At 49.6% G+C, this 18,305-nt stretch overlaps 4 protein-coding genes across 4 annotated transcripts; 3 read left to right on the top strand and 1 right to left on the bottom strand.

Moving 5' to 3' along the window:
* The first annotated feature begins 519 nt into the window (after positions 1 to 519).
* BO83DRAFT_360675 (uncharacterized protein) lies at positions 520 to 2,062 on the top strand. The gene has a single exon (XM_025529416.1). It carries the CDS (start codon positions 696 to 698, stop codon positions 2,028 to 2,030), a length of 1,335 nt encoding a protein of 444 aa, XP_025388098.1. The 5' UTR covers positions 520 to 695; the 3' UTR covers positions 2,031 to 2,062.
* A 3,566-nt stretch (positions 2,063 to 5,628) lies between these two features.
* On the top strand, positions 5,629 to 8,260 carry BO83DRAFT_426963 (uncharacterized protein; the record flags this gene model as incomplete). The annotated part of the gene is made up of 4 exons (XM_025535315.1): positions 5,629 to 5,722; positions 5,776 to 7,367; positions 7,427 to 7,531; positions 7,589 to 8,260. 4 exons carry the CDS (start codon positions 5,629 to 5,631, stop codon positions 8,258 to 8,260), a joined length of 2,463 nt encoding a protein of 820 aa, XP_025388097.1.
* A 622-nt stretch (positions 8,261 to 8,882) lies between these two features.
* BO83DRAFT_378377 (translation initiation factor 6) lies at positions 8,883 to 10,339 on the top strand. Its single transcript, XM_025531235.1, has 5 exons — positions 8,883 to 9,241; positions 9,343 to 9,414; positions 9,478 to 9,564; positions 9,636 to 9,824; positions 9,903 to 10,339. The coding sequence occupies exons 1-5, from the start codon at positions 9,207 to 9,209 to the stop codon at positions 10,261 to 10,263; spliced, it is 744 nt and encodes a 247-aa protein (XP_025388096.1). The 5' UTR covers positions 8,883 to 9,206; the 3' UTR covers positions 10,264 to 10,339.
* A 1,117-nt stretch (positions 10,340 to 11,456) lies between these two features.
* On the bottom strand, positions 11,457 to 14,786 carry set2 (SET and WW domain protein; the record flags this gene model as incomplete). Its single annotated transcript, XM_025527531.1, has 4 exons — positions 11,457 to 12,122; positions 12,191 to 12,271; positions 12,333 to 13,951; positions 14,264 to 14,786. The coding sequence occupies 4 exons, from the start codon at positions 14,784 to 14,786 to the stop codon at positions 11,457 to 11,459; spliced, it is 2,889 nt and encodes a 962-aa protein (XP_025388095.1).
* Positions 14,787 to 18,305: the final 3,519 nt, after the last annotated feature.

Raw genomic sequence — 18,305 nt, 5'->3', positions numbered from 1 at the left:
TCCCATCTGCTTCTCTGGCAGCCCCTGCTAGTCTAGTGAGATCGAGACCCTGGAGGCGTAGATTGCTCGGCTCCAGGTCCATTCGCCATTGCCATTCGACCGCTGTTCGAAGTAGTCAACGCCCCCCCTGTCATGATAATCCTGGTAAATGCATACGCACTTTTTCTTCGAACAATCCATGCGTCCTTATTCAATTATCCTCGGGGAACCCATTCCCCCCGTCTTTCCCTCTTTAGCTTAATTGATTGACTCTCGTTCTTTCCGGGTTGTTGGGTATTTACTCCGGCTCGACCCTCGTCCACCATTGTCCCTCGTTTGATCATTGCTAACTCGTCACGCCCACGATTTTGTCCGCCCGATCTTTTCCATCGAGACATTATCACACTGTCCTTCCATGCTATCATATTGCCTCTGTACTTCCCAAGGCTTTTTCTCAAGTCCAGAACGCTCTCGACGTCACGGTCAGTCCAAACTACGACGGCCGGCTTGGCTTGGTACCAACTGCCTCAATCGCTTCGGCTGAGCTGTGCTGCTAGACTCGACATCTTTGAGCCCTTGATTTGAATATCTGAGAAGACCCTTGAAAATATCCTGGCATCTGCACCTGTCCCTTAAGGGCGATCGTTGGACACTGTCTTTACCACGAAGTCCGCAGCATCCATCTTCCTTCGTATAGCCCTGACCCCCCCTTTTCCATGTCTCTTAGTATGCCCAGGGCCTCCCCGGCCCGGATCCTGGGTGGCACTACTTTATTATCGACGTTCATTACTACTATCCTCGATGGCATGTGCTTCACCTTCTCCAGATCCCTCTCATCTCGTGTGTCTTCGGTGGAATCGGCCATTGTCAGCTTGGGCGCAGTCAGCTGTCTTGCGCTTGTATCTTTGATGCTCCTCTGGATCAAAGATATAAAAACTGAGCCTACAGAGCAGTGCAGAAACCACCGAGCCATTGCATATGGGCTTATTGCTGCATATTTATCAGTGGCCACTGGCGTGACGGCAGGAGGGATAGCATGGAGTGCAGCTCAGTCCGTGTCAGCTAAGAAGTCGGTCACAAGGCATCAGTCCTTGCTAGTGGCTCGCTGCACCATATGGGCCATTTCGGTCCTCAGCCAAGGCATACTAGGAGGCTATTTCCTGACAACCTTGGCGAGACGGGAATCCACTAGCAAATGGTCGCCGCCATCCGTATCCCAAGAGCTTGAGGTTCTTTCTGATAAAGCAAGCGTGAAAGACGCAAGCACCGTGCAATCATCCTCTCTGGCCAGCGAGTCTCAGCGACCATCCGCTGATTTGAAGACTAATTCCGACACTGTCCCTCCGATCCAACCGTCTGTTTCAAATACAGAGTCCCAGGCCTCAAATCGCTATTCTGGACGCACACTATTCCAGCATGACTCCAAGCAAAGCTCCTTTGACCTGCAGCGATCATACGTACCTCATGGAGACAGCACAGCCACACCGGCCACAGTAGAGGAGCACCCCGTTGACCAAGCCGGCAGTGCAGCAGCTGGGGTCAAGCTTCGCCCCGAACCCCCCAAAATTCGACGAAGCTATTCCGATACAAAGCGATCCTTGGATGGCTTGGTTCGCCAACCCTCGTCAGCACGGTCATCACCCGCGACTTCATCAACACAGCTGGTGACTCCCGCTAGACCTGCCCCTCCTAAGCTGAAACTCCCCGATGAGAGCTTCATTCATCCGTTATTCCGCTCTGACAGCTCATCGCCGCCCCCGACCCCAATGCCAGGTACCACGGTGATTGCCTCACCAGCAGCCGGTCAGACCATTTCCGTGCAGGCCTTGAACCGGGTCAGATCCACTCGTTCGCTGCGATCCCAAGCACCACGCAGCAGATCGCCGCTGTTCGATCAACCACTGAACGGGATGGAACGGAATACCGAGTCACCGGAACCCAGCGGTCGAGGATCTCCCATGCCCAGCTTCATCATGGCGGCAGATGTGCGGAGCAGTATATCACGGTATGAAAAAAAGTATGACTTGAACGAATCACCGGATGAGAGCTAGCTGGGCCGAAAAGGGGCGCGACCGCATTGCAGGTTTGGGCTTACATGTCTTTCCTTTGTTCATTGTTTTTTTTTCTTTCCTATGTTGATAGATATCCTGGACATAGCGTTTGATGTAGTTAGCAAGTACTTTCCTAGATAAGTATAGATCATATAATGCATCATGGCTCTCTACTGAATGGCGGATATGCTGACAGCCAGTAAGTACATTATATGTGGCTTGTCAGTGCTAGTTTTCTGCTGGGGGGTGAAGTTGAAACTTTTGAGGTATCGAAATACATCATAGGAACGAATCATAATTGGATTTTATAGTAGAAGCCACTATTCTTGACCATGAAGAAGATCGAGCTAATATGTCTATATAGTCAAACACAACATCCAATGACAGCATAAGAATCAACACGATCAATTATACCTCCAAAATATCCACCAGAAGAAAAAGCCAAGCAAAACCATAAATGCCTGCGTCATTCCTACCCACGGAGCCCGATTCTCTCCCTCAAAAACCTGATTCATCATACGGTGAACTTGAATCAAGTGCGGCCTTTTTTATTTCGTGCATATCCATGCAGATGTACACCTGTCATGGGCCAGACTCTTACGAGGCGCACATTCGTCATGAAATGGTGGATTTCTGGTTTGTGACGTTTTTCTCTTCTTTTTTTCCCTGAAGGTTGTTTTTGTATTACGAGGTAAATCAGAAAGTGAGTGACTGTCTGATACTCTTATTTTTCCTTGCCCTGTGAAAGGACTTTTTGACTGAGAACGTAAGCGGGTATTGAATCATCTCAACACACCATTCTTACACCAGTATTGTGAAAGGAGTAGAGGTGAGCTAATCGGGAGATATCAGGCCTAAGGGTTGAAGTGACGAAGTCAAGGAGGGATAAGGGGGGTGGGGGAAGAAGAGCTTGATGATGGTGATTGATCTGGTGTCTATTTTTGGCAATATGTGGAAGGGAAGGTGGCATATTGACAGGGAATAAAATTGGCTCTAGGACGAGGAATTGAAGAACTTGTACTACTGTCTCGCATCATGAAGTGAAAGAGAATTTCAGAAGTTTTACTTACTTAACTTACTCCGTAATCGGAAATGGAAATGGAGATTCGAGTTTAGTTATAAAGTACGAGGAAGCAGGAAGGTACCCACTTTCGGAAAACCCATCCATCCATCATCTACTAGATTACTAGATAGATAGAAAGATATTATTTACAAGACTACCTAGATAATAAGTAGAAAGTCGTACATAAGGTACCACGGACTAAGTTAATACGCAAGGATCTTAACACGTGTGTATCTTGATGAACCACCTTTTTTTTTTTTTTTTTCTTTCGAGCATTGTCACTCAAAGGAGCATTGGCAGCATCTCATCGAATTGTTGCACGGTTTCAGCGCGATTTGTCGAGAAGCGAGTAAGTAGTCGTAAGTAGTCCGGTGTTCGACGATGATAATTCCCTTAGCGGTGAGTTTAGTGGCTGGATCTTACTCGGTTTAGTTGGTCAGAATTGGCTGGGATGGAATTATACGGCCACACGGCCCTGCTCGACTTTACGACGTATTTCCGACTCATTCCATCCAGCCTTTTTTTTGACAGTCGCTCGGCTTTTCCACGTTTATCTCCTTTTTTCAATTTTTTGTTTTTTTTTTTCATTTTGAAATATAAATGAACTTTTGTGTAATTGTTTTGTCGTGCTGGGTTAGAGATTCATCTGATTATTATTCGATGCTTTAATAAATAGATCTCTCCTTTCTATCTTCTAATTTCTACTCGGATATTGGGAACGTGGGCCGGGGTGGTCGGTCCCTGGCTCCTGCTTTTGCGCCACTCCAAGCGGCCGGGACAGCCAAACGGCCCAGTCAAATTCCTCGCCGTCGGTCTTTTTTAGTTCAGCTAACACTAACACTGGCTTGAACTGAACTGACTGACTGACTGACTGACTGAACGGACTGGACTTGATCTTCCCAGCCAAATTCATCGCCCATCAGCTTCAAAATTCTCCATAATCTTGTCTTGTTGTGGTGGTTGTGGTGTCGTCTTCTTCCTCAATTTTTCTCTTTACCTGGGTCCCCTTCCTTCCCACGGACTTCTCAACTATCCAAGGTACGGCAATAGTTAGTTTAAACACTCCCTTTTGCGTGTCATTTGGGGTGGTGTTATTTTTTTCCCCCCTTCTCCTTCTATTGTCTTTTCCTCCCTTTTCGTTTCCTGGGTTTTTCTTTTCCTTTCGCTGCTCTACAAAACATCACCGGACTTTCTCTGCCCGCGCATGAAGATTAACTTTTGGGATCAACCACCCCGAGAGCTCCATCAATTGCTGGGGGATCGATCGTTCTGGTAGACCGTAGTTATTGCTACTGCTGCTGCTACTACTACTACTACTACTACGACGACGACAAGCTGGAGCTGCTGTTTCTGCTTGCTGTTGCTACCTCACTAAACCAACCAACCTTTAACTACTACTTTCTACTTTTTACTACTTCTACATCCGGCGAAGTTCGTCCTTGTACTGGCTTCTCCTCTCTTCTGTTCTCTCTTCTCTCTTCCTTTCTCACTCCCTCTTGACAGTCTCTCTCTCTCTCTCTGCCAGGCCCGCCAACCAACCAACCAAACAGCGGGTAGCTTTTCTTGCTTCGCTCACTTGATCCACTTGGCCGAACCTCTTTTTACTTCATTCCCTCTCCAATCTCCATTCTACTACTTACTATCTCGACTTACTACCCTCGCGTTCCCGCCTGGGGATTCACTCAATCAATCTACTACTTCTACCTACCTTCACGTTGCTGTTCCACGCCCCGAGGAGGAATTTTTCCTTATTCCCTCCCCTCCAGGTATGTTCTCATCCTTTTCCCTCCCCATCTCCCCCCATTTCTTGCCCGATTGTTCCCCCATTTTACTTTTCTATTTCTGCTCTCCTTCCCGCAACCACGCGACCCCCAGCTTTTTCCTTGGGAAGCGATCCTCCCGGCACGTTTCCATCGTCACATACCTCTCGTCTCATCTCGGCCTTTTGCCTGGCTGCCATCCTCCGCCCTTTTCTTCCCTGTACTTCCTAATGCGTCCTCTTTCCCCCCCAGCATATCCCCATCCTTAACTTTATTCCAACCAATGTACCATACACCTGGCTCTTTCGCCGTTTTCCCATTTTCTTTCTTAACTACACGTACCCATGTCGCTTAGCATGGCCTTTCACCGTTCAAGATAGTTAATGCCTGCATCCCTTCCCTGATCTTCTTGCAGTTCCTACTTGATCTTAATGGGGCCTGCTTGACATACGTCTTTTCCTTGTTTTCATTTTTCTCTCCTGCTTTCTCATCTATTTCGCGTGACCCACTTCACTGCTTGCCCTTTTGGTGTTGCTTGCCTGAAGATCTTGCATTTTTGCCTCATCTTATCATTGTGTTTCCATCAACGACCGCATCTCAACAGCCTTGTTGTCTGTTCCTGTCTCCCCCCTCAAACGTTGATTCTCAGAAGTGGATCCTCATATCTGACAGTGTTATTCGTCTTGTTTCTTTCCATTGCCCCTCCACCCCATTTGCTCGACTGGTTCACGCATCCTTAACTCTAACCGAATCCTCAACTAGATAGTGGACAGCAATGGCGGGGGTCAAGCGTAAACTTGAAGCTACCCAAGCCTCAGCTACATCCTCTGGTGGTCACGCTGGCGCTGGGGCTTCCCAGAACAATACTAGTAAGTTTTTTACCCCCTTCCAGCTATCGCAGCAGATTCTTATGGCTCCCCAGACTCCACAAATGATGATTTTTCATCTGTTCGTGTGACTCGGAGTTTACGTTCGAGTCGAGATGCACGTGCCTCTCAACATGATGTTAGAGCCCCCAGCAACACTGCTGCCACGGCTGGGAACAGCAACAATCATCTAAGAAACAACACCAATCGCCCATCACGTATTATCACGCTCAGCACTCGTGCTGCTCGAGCCAATACTGCCGCGGAGAATGCAGCTCGCGAAGCGGCGCTCCGTGAGACTGCAGCGCGTGAAAATGTAGCCCGTGAAAACACCGCTCGCGAAACCCGTCATACTCGGACTCGCGCAAGCGCCCAGTTGGCCACTGCCCAACCTGAAACGCCAGTAACAGCCGTTCCAGAAACCCCTCGGCACAAGCGCGTCAAGCGGGGCCCGACGGTTGAAGAGACACCTCGGACTACGAGGCAGTCGGCGAGACTCAGGGCCCATGTGCATCCAACATCAGCTGAAGATGGTTCTAACGATCAGGGCATCGTCCCGAAATTCTCAGAGCCGAGCCCTTCTACCACTGCTGCCCCGAGTACCAGAACGAGAAATAGAAGCCGGCAATTTGCTGACAATATCATTGACACTACTCACAATGCTACTTCTACTGCTCCTGCGGTCAAGTCTCCTTCACCAGACAGGACCACTCCTGTACCGGTTGAGCAACCCAGGCCACCGCAAGATGAGCCTCAGAGCATCGTGCCAGACCTTCATCTTTCTACGAAGGAAGAGTCACCAAAGGGCACCGTTGTTGATGAAGACAAGAGTGGTGTCACTGAACCGGCAGCCCCTGAGACTGCTGATCGTCAGAATTCAACGACCACTCCAAGTCCAGAGGCATCCGAGAAGCCTAAGTCGTCATCTCAACCGAAAGATACTGGTGCGGCTGAGAGCGAGAGGGTCTCGGAATCCCCTAGTAAGAACCCTAAAGTGGAAGAGGGCGAGTTGGAGCACGCATTAGATCACCAATTGCAGAATGGCACCGGTGGTAATCCGGCATCACGGTCCCCCGCTGAGGCCGTGGCTGACTCGAGAATTGACTACGACTCTCGCCAGGTGACTGAAGAGATTGAAGGATCAACGCCAGAGGTAGCTACAGAGTCGACGGCCGGTAAACCAACCCGTGGTGGACGGACTCGAGGCCGCGGTCGTGGTGGACGGAGTCGCGGCTCAGCGCGTTTCGCAGTGAACAAACGAGGACGAGGCGCCGCACGCAGTGGTCGTGGTGGTCGCACCGGTCGACAACTGGATCGCTCGAGCGATGTGGAGCCTGACCGCTCTCCTTCCCCAAGTGCAGCTACCCAGAAGCTGCGGGACAGGCAACGGGAGTTGGATAAGGCCTTCAAGAAAGTGGCTGCTGCTCAGCGGCTGGCGCTGGCAGTGCTAGCCACGCAGTCTGAGAAGCGACTGGCCCGCGATAAGAACGCGCATAAAAACGTGCCAGAGTTTGAAGAAGTCAATATGCAGTTGAAGGAGAGACTAAATGGACGGAAGGAGGTTTTACGCCGGGAATACGAACTCAAGGTGGCGCAGGAGCACCGGCTATTCGAGGCCAACAAGCAAGCTATTGAGGAGCGATATCGGGTGAGTTATGACGCTTATTCCTTTCATTAGACGAGCTCCTGACAACCAACGAACAACAGGCCCAAGCTCGCAATATTCGAGAAGAGCACTTGCTGGCCAGTCAGGGGGCGTATATGACTTTTGTCGAAGGTCGCCGTGCCGCAGAAGATGATGAGCATACTGAGGTATGTATAAAATCCGGTGCTCGGAACCAGGAATGGCTACTAACGTTAACACTGCAGACTGATGATTCCGAAACCGAGCCGGAGCGCGGACGAGTGGTACCACCCGCCAGGGAAGTGTGGAGAGGCTTCAACTCCAACTATGTTCGGAATCCTTCTGGGGCAGCCCTTTATGATCGTGCTTACTTTGGCTGGGACGACTTCGTTCAGCGGGCCAAGGTGGGCGACGACATCGATCCGCAGATGAAGGAAATCCGGGACGCAGGCCCCTTTGCCGGCATGACCGCTGAACAGATTCTTGACATGTTGGTGAAAGCGACCGGGATTGTTGAAGTTCCTCGCAACGCAGTGCCGGCAGAGATCAGTCCTCCGGTGGTGCTGCCTGACTTGCGTCCCCGAGCATTGTCAGCCCTGGCAGATATTGCTGCGGCGGAGCCTCCGCGCCCTCCCCTGTCACAAGCTGCTCCACGCCTCTCGACTCATCGAGCCCTCCTGCCCCAGCCTGCACAGCCGCCATTGGCCCACGGCCCTGCCGAAACTCGACCATTTGTGCTGCCTCCACCCACCCCCCAGAGACAACAGCCCCGTCGTCTTCTTCCAGCGGGGCAACAGATTCCCCCGATCAACGAACAGCTCGGCTTGCCTGATCCTTTTGCCTCCATGGGAGGGCCTCCTCACCTTCCTCCTCCGCCGGGGTCCAACTTTCATCGACCTCCCCTACCCGGTTTATGACGGGACACCACCCCCCAAGTCTTTATTATCCGCCGCCGCCTCCACCACCTCCCCCAGGGCCTCGTCCCCCCTTTTAGCGGGAAGGGGATGAGTGTGTGCGCAGGCTTCTCTTTGATTTGTCTTTTCGCGCTAGGATTCTCACCCGGAGTTTTGAAGTAGACTTCTTCGTTGGGATATGTAAGGCCTTTTCTCTTTTCGATTACCTAGCGACTGGTTATGTATTTAGCTACGGAGGATTCCCCTTAGGCGTTGAGTGGTTAGGATCTTCTCTTCATAAATATGATTTCTTCTTAATTTTTATATTATTGAGTTCGTCCTTCTTGATCTCACGTCTCTTCTCACCCGGAGTGGGGAACCGTACTATGCGGCGGTGCAACTATGTAAAGGGGGCTGGATCTAGTAGTTACTGGGGAATCTAGACCCACCGGAGGATGAATCATAATGGCTCATGTCTTGCTGGTGATGAGTCGACGGGCGGAAATGATGACTGATGCTGATTGCTGACTCATGACTGGTTCTGCCCGGTCGCCGCCTTCCACCCCGATGGGGACTAGTGCCATAGGCGGGGCTATCGCTCGAAGCTTTTTATTTCCTCGGGCTTTTCCTCCATCACTGCGGTTCACGACCCTGCTGTGCTCTTTAATTTGCCTGCATCTTTTGCCTGATCGAGTCCCGTCTCTCGTCAATTGCGAGTCGCAAAGTCCTGTTCTAGCACTTTGTGTTCCTTTCTCGCCGTTTTCCCCGCCACGAACCTCTTCCCGACAGGCTCTGCCTCGCCCTCACCCCGCCTTCACCACTTCGAATCTCTTCCTCTCTCCTCCCAGCGATCTCTTTCCCTCTTTCACGGGCACTCGATCAACTTCCTCGCTTTCTCGAAGCGAAGACCTAGAATTATCCAAACTTCACTATTCCCACCACTAGTACTCCGACTCCGACAGAAGGAATTATGGCCGTCCGCGCGCAGTTCGAGAACTCCAACGAGTGAGAGACGCACCCCGGAGAATTTTCTGCTGGCCTGCTTGACCATGCGGCCCAGACCTCGCAGCTTCTGGACCCTTTACTAATGCATCTTGGTTTTCTAGGGTCGGTGTTTTCTCCCGTCTCACCAACTCCTACGCTATTGTTGCCATTGGCGCTTCCGAGAACTTCTACAGGTGCACATATATATACCCGTTTCTACCAGAACCACAACCCAGTCCCATTAACGCTCCATTTAGTGTATTCGAGGCCGAATTGCAAGATGTCATTCCCATCTGCCACGCAACCATCGCCGGAACCCGCATTGTTGGCCGTCTGACGGCAGGGTATGTCTAGGCCCGGACTCAAATTTGATCTCCGTATCAAAATCCACTGACTATCTTTCGCCCCATATCAGAAACCGCAACGGTCTCCTTGTCCCCACCACCACGACAGACCAAGAGCTTCAACATCTCCGGAATACGCTACCCGATTCGGTGAAGATTCAACGTATAGAGGAACGTCTTTCGGCTCTGGGTAACGTCATCTGCTGTAATGACCATGTCGCGCTGATCCACCCGGATCTCGAGCGGGAAACCGAAGAAATGTATGCCCGTGATACCCCTTACACACACACATACATGCAATTTTTGCACACTCATGCTAACATGTTAAAACTAAACAGCATCGCCGATGTCCTCGGTGTCGAAGTCTTCCGTCAAACTGTCGCCGACAACGTCCTGACTGGTTCCTACATGGCCCTCTCCAACCAAGGTGGTATCGTCCACCCCAAGACCTCCATCCGTGACCAGGATGAACTTTCCTCCCTCCTGCAAGTGCCCCTCGTCGCTGGTAGTGTCAACCGCGGTAGCCCCGTCGTCGGTGCCGGTATGGTCGTGAACGACTGGCTCGCTGTCACGGGTCTGGACACGACAGCCACGGAATTGAGTGTGATTGAAAGTGTCTTCCGTCTGGGTGAGATGGGTCCCCGTGGTGTTGGCATGGGTAATGCCAACAAGGAGAGTATCGTGGAGAGTTTCTACTAGAGGAGTTTCTTCCTTTCATATTTTACGCCTTTTTCCCTTTTTTTTCCCCCACGTTTTCTTTCTTTTTTTTTTTTTTTTCGCCTCTCTCGAACATACATGAATATCCTTATTGTGCTATGAATGAATGGAATGGGTAGAATATTTGGGGGTGTATATGTGAGTGTGTGTGGACTGACTGGACACTATTTTTCTTCCTTAAAAAAACTCCCTTTACATCATCCTCGTAGAGTAGACGGAACTAATAAAACATTTACATAACATACATACATAGTGCAGAGAACCAACAAACTAGACACATATGCTTCCATTCCGCATCATGTCATTAAAAATAAATTAAATTAATACCTTCGTAAGTACTACAGAGAAAATGCTAACTGCCAATCTGGATTTATGGTCTACTGCTAGTTGCGTAATTAGCTAGTATTAGTATCATATCAACTGATGATGATGATGATGATGATGATGGTATACATTTGTACACGCATGTATGCACTACACTTGATCACTACTGCGTATGGGTACATATAGAAGTGGAAAAAGTATAGATATAGATATGTGCTTTTAGTAATACACTTCATGATCCTACTTATCCTCTCTCCCTCACTCTCTCGCCAACAAAACCTAAGAAGAAATGAAAGATCCTTGTTGATTGAGTACTTCTTGTTGTTTTCCTTTCTCTCTCTCTCTCCTCTAAGACCGGGAGGTATGCAATCATCATAGCTATCGCGGGTACGAACTGGGGGTATTCATGTTTGAACAAGGAAAAGTGATAATAAAAGGGGGTAGGAATGCAAATATAGAAAAGAGAAATGAAAGAAAACCCAGACGAGAATGAAAGAGCAACTGGAAGGGAAGGAATAGAATATAGTAGAAATAGAATAGTATAAGGGGAAGAATGGCACAAGGATTAAGATAAACGGCCAAATCGAGTCAGATCAGATCAGATCAATTCAAAACGAACCAGATGCTCTTCGGACGAAATCCCCTTAAGCTAAGGTATTGGGGAATATAGAGGGGGACAAATAATAGGAGGGCTAAGAATAAATGGCAGCCAATTAGTCATATCATATCAAGTCAAGTCGAACTCCTAGAACACCAGACCCGATGCTGGAACTCCCCCCTTGGGGTGGAATGGATGGTGGGGATATCAGCTGGCTAGCTTTGGTTTTACTAGCTGGCTGGGGTTACTCATGCTATACCCGTCCCTCGATGCCAATATGTGTCGGGTTTAGCTCCTTCACGCCATCTTCGGAGATGAAATGATTGTTGTTGGTATCCATCTCCTGTTCAGGGTAGGGAGGAGGTGGCGGAGGAGGCGGAGGAGAACCAAGATCTTGTTTGTCCGCAGGAGTGGGCTCATCTGCATCGCTCTTCGTATTCCCATCTTCGCCACTTTGGCCTTGCTCGTTACCAGGGCTCATGGGAGGAGGGGGTGGTGGTGGCGGCGTGGAGGATCGTTGTCGCTTGGACGAAGACGGAGTAGTATACTCGGTTGTGCTTCCATCACCGGTGTTTGGCTCATCTTCTCTCTTACGTTTCAAGAGGCCTTGCACTTCGTCTGTCATGGTCGTAGGCGTCTCCTCATCCTGTGCTGGAACCCGATCGTCCTCATCGTCAGACATCTTTACGTCCAGACCGTCATCCTCGACAGCCTCCGCTGCCGCGTCATTGGGCCTCGAATTTGGCTCCTTCGACTGTCGCTCTGCTTTCCGTTGTTCGTATGCGCGGTGCTTGACGACAGCTTTGTCGAAGAATTCTTTGCAGAATTTCTTCACCTTCTTTTGCTGCTTGTCATCGATCTTGGTAGGGTCCCCAACACGGTTGTTTTTGAAATCCGAATTTACCAGTTTCTTAGCCACCTGTGTTGACAGCAATTGGTTAGCTCGACTATTCTTCTGTGAAAGCTTCAAGAGAGGTTTCATCTCACATCTTTGGCATAGCGTTTCAAGTCATCTTTTGGAAGTTTGTGCTTGAACTTGTCCACCACATACTTGACATGGGGATAGAGCTATTTACCGTCAGTACTTGCACGCCTTTCGAATTTATGCCTCAAACGCTGTACTACTCACCGTGTTCTCATAGATTTTCTTTCGCTTCTCCTCGCTATATGACCTCCACTTTTCTTGACCATCCTTCATATCCGGTGTTGGTCTAGACGCTTGTGGTGTAGCTGGAGTTCCGCTCTTCTCCTTTGGTGTGTTCTCCTTGGCGTTCATGATACCATCGATGATATCCTGCAATGCCTTGTCTCTCGACTCTTTCGGGGCCGGCGGCGGTTGAGGAGCGGCCTTTGTCGGTCGTGTCCACGTAGTATCCCCGCGAGCGGAGTAATAGTAGGTTCTCCCATTTGATTCTGCTTGGAACCATCCTGGCGGGAGGGGGTTAAATTGTCGACGGAAGGGTCGGGGACCATGATGGTGAGGATTTCTCTGGCCATGTCCGCCTCGCGCTTGAGCAGCTGGCCCGCGAGGGGCTTCTATAGACCGCGACCTCGATCGGGAACGAGACTTTGACCGTCGTCGCTCATCTCGAGTGTTCTCCCGCCGCCCGAACTGATTAACAGCTGGCGTCGTGGCATTGGGATCTCTCTTCATGCGTGGAATGCGATAACCAACCTCGAGGGTCGACCAGACTTGCAGCAAGGTGGCTGACTTCTTCTCCACACGCTCATCACCACAGCTGGTCAATGGTTGAATGGTAGACTCAATCTTGGAGTCGATGATCTTGTTCCGCGTCAGACGAGGAAACTTGTCGAGAATGTCGAGAATCTGTAAAACGACGTTGTGATCCTCCTTCCACATGCCCAGCTGGGAGTTCAAAATCTGGTATCCATGCATTTTCACCACCCGATTACGGACTCGCTCATCATCACAGCGCTGAATTCGTCCCAGGAGCTTGACCGCAATCCATTTCTCCTTGCACTGCATGAGCGCCGCCATGACCTTGGTCACGCCATTCTCCTCCAGGGACCTGGGCTGCACGCTGTCCACATATTCCTCATCGTCCTCTCCCGTCTTCTTCTTGCGTGGCCGCTTCGCAACAGCGGTGTCCCAGCCGTCTGCATCGTCAATACCCAAAGCCTCGATGGTAGCATTCGACAACTTTGTAGCCCGCTCCGTTTGAGTTCTACCTCCGATGAAGCCGGTACAGTTAGGCTCGCCGCAGTAACAGGGTTGCGGATCTGCCCCATAGCGGTCGACATTGTAGTTGAAGACGAGTTCCTCCCCAGCTTGAATGTGTCGTTCAGCAAAAATGCCCATGCGAAGTTTCTCGCCAACGACCCACTTGTCGACATAACAATTGGGATTGCACGAATGGTTGCAAAAGCGGCCCAGATTGCCCTTTTTGGTCGCATCGACAAATTCGCCCTTGCTGAGGGACATGAAATAAAAGTGCTTGATTCCCTCTTCGTCATACTGTCTCATGCGGCGCCGAAATTGCCCCTCGTTGATGACTTCGCCCACATACTCAAAGATAAATTGGTGCGGTCGCAGGTCAGCCTCCGCCCGGAGACCGAACCCTTTCTTTTCCGTTTTGATCACCGCCACCGGAGCATATTCCCTTCGCTGGAATCGTTGGTTCTGACACTCTGGCCCACATCCACAATCGCCCATGCATTCGATCTTGGTCGCGCGGTTAATGCAATCTGAGTCCTCACCGCATGCCAGATTTTTGGAGACGGACGGTTCTGGTCATGGGTTAACTAATTAGGTCCGTAGGTGGGGGGAAGACACACAAAACAACACAGACATGAAAAACCAACAACCAAAGAAAAGGGGGAGATGTATCGAAATAACAACGTGAAATAACAGAGTGTTTAGATAAATAGAGAAGGGACAGAAAATAAACAAAAAGGCAGGAGCGTAGACCAAGTGGCCGTTCCCACCTCCCTCAAGATGGGTTAGAGGAACGCCACCACGCGTAGGAGCCAAACGATGAAGCCAGTGACGGCGAGGTTGAGTAGATAGACAGCGCAGGAGATATCTCAGTAAAAACTTACCCCATTCTTCAGCACAATCGCATTCCATCGCATGTTCAGTATAACCCATGTACTTATTGGCGTACGTGCATGCGTCCATCAAGTCAAACGTCGCTTGAGCCTCAGCTGTGCTATCCGGCAGATGGGCAAACAACTGCGGTGGCCGTGGAACAACCTTCTGGGAAGAGCTCCGTGTTAACTTGGGAGGCTGTCCAGGCTCGAGCTTGACAATTATGTCGCCTCCGACTTTCTCCTCCACGTTGTCCCCATGATTGTTCTCCGCCCCTTTCACATTGCTTCCGTAGTCTTCGTAGTTCTCTTCCTTCTTCACCGGGGCTCGAGAAGAAGATCGTGATCGTTCTGCCTTTGGGGTCGGGACGGGGGAGGCGTTGGAGGCCGCGTTTGACGATTCATCCTTGATCATGGCTCCTCCGCCGTTTGACATGGCTGAGTTTTCGGGCGCTGCGTCGGACTCCAGCTTCATCGCGGTCACCGCATCTGCGACAGATTCTGATTGATGGTCCGCGTAGTCATGAGGGGACATGACGACACGGACGGAGCGCGCAACTTATTCGGTGCCCGGTGGGAGATGCGCTGAGGCTAGGCTAGATCGGAGACCGCGCGAGAAAGTTGTCGTTGTGGTTGCAGTTCCAGTCTGGTGGAAGACAAGAAGCAAAAGAGAAGAAAAAGATAGATGGTGAAATCAAAAGAAGGGGGGCGGAAGGAGAAAAGAAAAATAAAAAGAGAGAGAGAGAGCAAAGAAGGGAAAGTGAAGCGATGAGGAAAGACTGGCAGAATAATTCGACGAGAACTTAACCACCAGAAAGAAAGTCGCAAGTCAAAGCATCGCCCACGTTTTCCGCGGGTGCCAAGAATACCTCGAGGGTAGAAAGGGTCGAGAGCAAGGTTTCACGACCACCCCAGTGTTAGCCGGGAATAGCCTACAGAGAGGACTGAGATATTGGGAATCTTTCATTTCAATGTTATTGTCGTTTTATTCTAAGCCAAAGTGGTCTATTATCTATTCACCTTGACCCAACGATCCGGTGGCTCAGTATACAAACCCGACACCCGCCCATTCAAACCATGACAATAATCCTTCACTGTTGGTATATCTCTTTTGAAGCACACAAAAGGTCTAATCGAGAATGCGGAATTAAACACGCATTGAATTATACCTTTGTTCTCATCCTCTGTAAATGCATCGCTTTCACAGATGAGACAGTGGGTGCTCGACGCGTGCTATCATCTTTGCATTCCAACTGATCTTAACCGAGTATCGACCCAGCATAAACCAACCCATGCTTGACTCGGGGTCCACTAACGGTCACTTGTTATATGTGGTCTTTTCTGCCCTTGTAACCTCTTTGCATTTGGGAGTTGTTCAATACTGTAGCTATCGTGGGGTTATTAAGATCTGAGCACTCGGCTTCACGGTGTCATGGTGCTAGGACGGGGCAGATCTGGTAGGCAATCCATGTTGTCATAGTCCCTAAGTAGAAACTCGACTCTGCGATACCTTTGCAGAAATCAGAGTGTCAGCAAAAGCACTTGGAACGGTTTCTTTCTAAGCAGCAAAGCTGGCTTTCAATGGAGTTATGAGACCTGGACATTGCATTCGGGGCCAAATTCAAGCCAACGACCGAGAAAACGGAGGTGCAGAAACGGACTACAATCAATGGAAAAATGACAGGCCAGCAAGACAAAGCGAAGGCATCGTAGGTCAAAGCACAGGAGGGAACTTGCGATTCGTAATCCTGGGAGATTCAGACTTACTGTACCATCTCAAGTCCAGCTACCCCCTTCCCGTCGCATCTTCCGAGGACGGGGCACCGGGTAGTTATGAAGCAGGAAGAGCGCGTGAAAGCTAAGACGACCGGCACCTGCAGATGGGGAGACGGAGAGACTGTCCTCCAACCAACTTGCGGTTCGCTTATGCGGGAGTCAAAATCATAGGCCACGAGACGCCCAAATCACCAAGACTAGGGCTAGGGTCCGCCTGGCCATGCAGCTCCCTCTCCTAATCCTCCCATCCAATGGCTAGGTGGTCGGACGGAAGATCAAATGGCGACATGGATACCACGGCCGGTGTACTGGACTCACATGCAGTGGAGAACGCAGGTGGAAAAAAAGGATCTGCAAGAGAAGCATTAGAATGCAACGCAATGACTGTACTGGACGACATGTCGAATTCAGGAGCATTCTTCTACCGTGCTTCCAGACTGACGTGGTTCGGGGCGGCTAGCGATTGGAGGAGGCCGTCGCATTTTGGGTAAATGCAGGCAGGAAGTATATGCACTCCGTAGGTAGCGCAGCAGAGTTCAAAATGAGTGGGTGGTCAGGTAGACTTAGCCGGATGGATGGAGTCAAATGGGATCACTACCGTTTTAATGGCAGCACTAGGTACACGGAATCTCCATCCGGAGCAGGGACGGACCTAGCACGGAGGAGAACTCACTGGATGACTGGACTGATCTCGAGATTCCAAGATGCAGGCCGTCCCACGCCGGACGGAACGCTCTAATTCTTCTCGGAGTCCGTGCTTAGTTTGAACTTTCTTTCTGTGAAACCTTCGTCTGAACCATGGGACCTGGCAGTGATCCCCAGCCTTTCAGCATTTAAAGGTAAGGGAAAGAGAAGGGAAGAGCGAATCGTGATACAGAGCTTGTTGTGTCCAGTCAAACGTAAGACGGGGTGATGGGAAATTGAAGCCATGACAATCAGGATATGACCATGCATGAACCGGTGTTGCCTCAATAGAGTGGGTTGGATGACCGCAGAGGGAGTTGGCCTGTCTGTGTATGTACTACACTATACTACTAGTATTGTATGGTATTATAACATTCTTGTTATAACTAGGATGAGGGGAGAAGTGTTTTGGGGCCATTTCATAGTTACTTACCCACACCCAGAGAGAGAGAGAGCCTCCGAGGTAACTGGTACCTCCTAAGTACCTGTCTAGGTCTCAACAGCCATAATAGGTACCTTTTTCGGAGCAAATCCACCAGCACTGATGTTCAGGCCTTGAGTTGTGCCTCCGGTGTACCCCGTTAGGTACACGGCACACTATAGCGAGATAGCAGACACCTATAGCCGAGGATTATGATATGCGATCCACATGCGTGCATTTCATCGCTGCTTAGGGCCAATTCCGTCCTCTCACACAGAACCCCGGGTGCTTTTTATTTTAGGGCTTATAGAAAAAGAAAAGGATGAGAAATCATCATCATTACAAATAGTAGCTACTTAATGTAAAAAACTGAAAAAGGAATGTGTGTAAGACTAGAAGGGATAAGAGGAAACCGAAGTGAAACCGCGATGGGCTTAATGAATAAGCGTAGGAATTGACTAACTTAACTAACTAATGCAGAGTATCGGGGGATTGTCAAAAGACACATCTGTGCGCAGAAGAGGCAGACCGTCTTAGAACATGGATCTTGCACCTAAGCGCAGGCCAATTCTTTCACACAAATACTCTCTGGTGGATATCATCAGTTGCCTTCTTCAGGAAGGTAAAACTACATGCTAGATACTTCCCTCGAAAACTTTAACTAGTCATGCATCTTTAAATGAATTAATATGAATTTTTCCGCTATGCTACCAGACGGTGAAGAGAACACAGACACTAAAGCATATACGCACGCCCACATACACACGCACATAGAAAGAGCACTAGCTATACGGAGGAGGAATTCTTGTAGCCTGAGTTTACAAAGTATTATTAATATTAGGAAAGAGAATACTAAGAAATACTACTCCGACCACGATGGACATCTCTGGCGGAGGGTGAAGATACGTTGGTCTGAAGTTAATTAACCTACTAGGGCGCCTAGTGTGCAAAGAACAGCATCAGCGCCATACATGGGTCAGACTTGCTAAGACAAGATCCAAGAATTTCGAGTATTGAGAGACTAAATGATAAACTACTTCGACATACACACTGCAAACACATAATAAGTAGTAAATTATAAAAATTAAATAGATCAAGACCTTACATTTGGATCATTTCGAGTCAATCTCTTCATCAATCGGAAATTTTTCTCCTCTTAAAAAGAAACAGAAA

The sequence above is a fragment of the Aspergillus eucalypticola genome, assembly GCF_003184535.1.
Source record: "Aspergillus eucalypticola CBS 122712 chromosome Unknown BO83scaffold_12, whole genome shotgun sequence".
NCBI classification, from domain to species: domain Eukaryota; kingdom Fungi; phylum Ascomycota; class Eurotiomycetes; order Eurotiales; family Aspergillaceae; genus Aspergillus; species Aspergillus eucalypticola.
This window is presented reverse-complemented; position numbering and strand designations above follow the sequence as displayed.

What these genes read in the sequence shown, in the direction of transcription:
- BO83DRAFT_378377 (XM_025531235.1), top strand. Translation starts at nt 9,207, where the DNA reads ATGGCCGTCCGCGCGCAGTTCGAGAACTCCAACGA. An exon ending in CAGTTCGAGAACTCCAACGA is followed by an intron (nt 9,242 to 9,342) that starts GTGAGAGACGCA and finishes TTGGTTTTCTAG; the next exon opens with GGTCGGTGTTTTCTCCCGTC. An exon ending in GTTGGCCGTCTGACGGCAGG is followed by an intron (nt 9,565 to 9,635) that starts GTATGTCTAGGC and finishes GCCCCATATCAG; the next exon opens with AAACCGCAACGGTCTCCTTG.
- BO83DRAFT_360675 (XM_025529416.1), top strand. Translation starts at nt 696, where the DNA reads ATGTCTCTTAGTATGCCCAGGGCCTCCCCGGCCCGGATCCTGGGTGGC.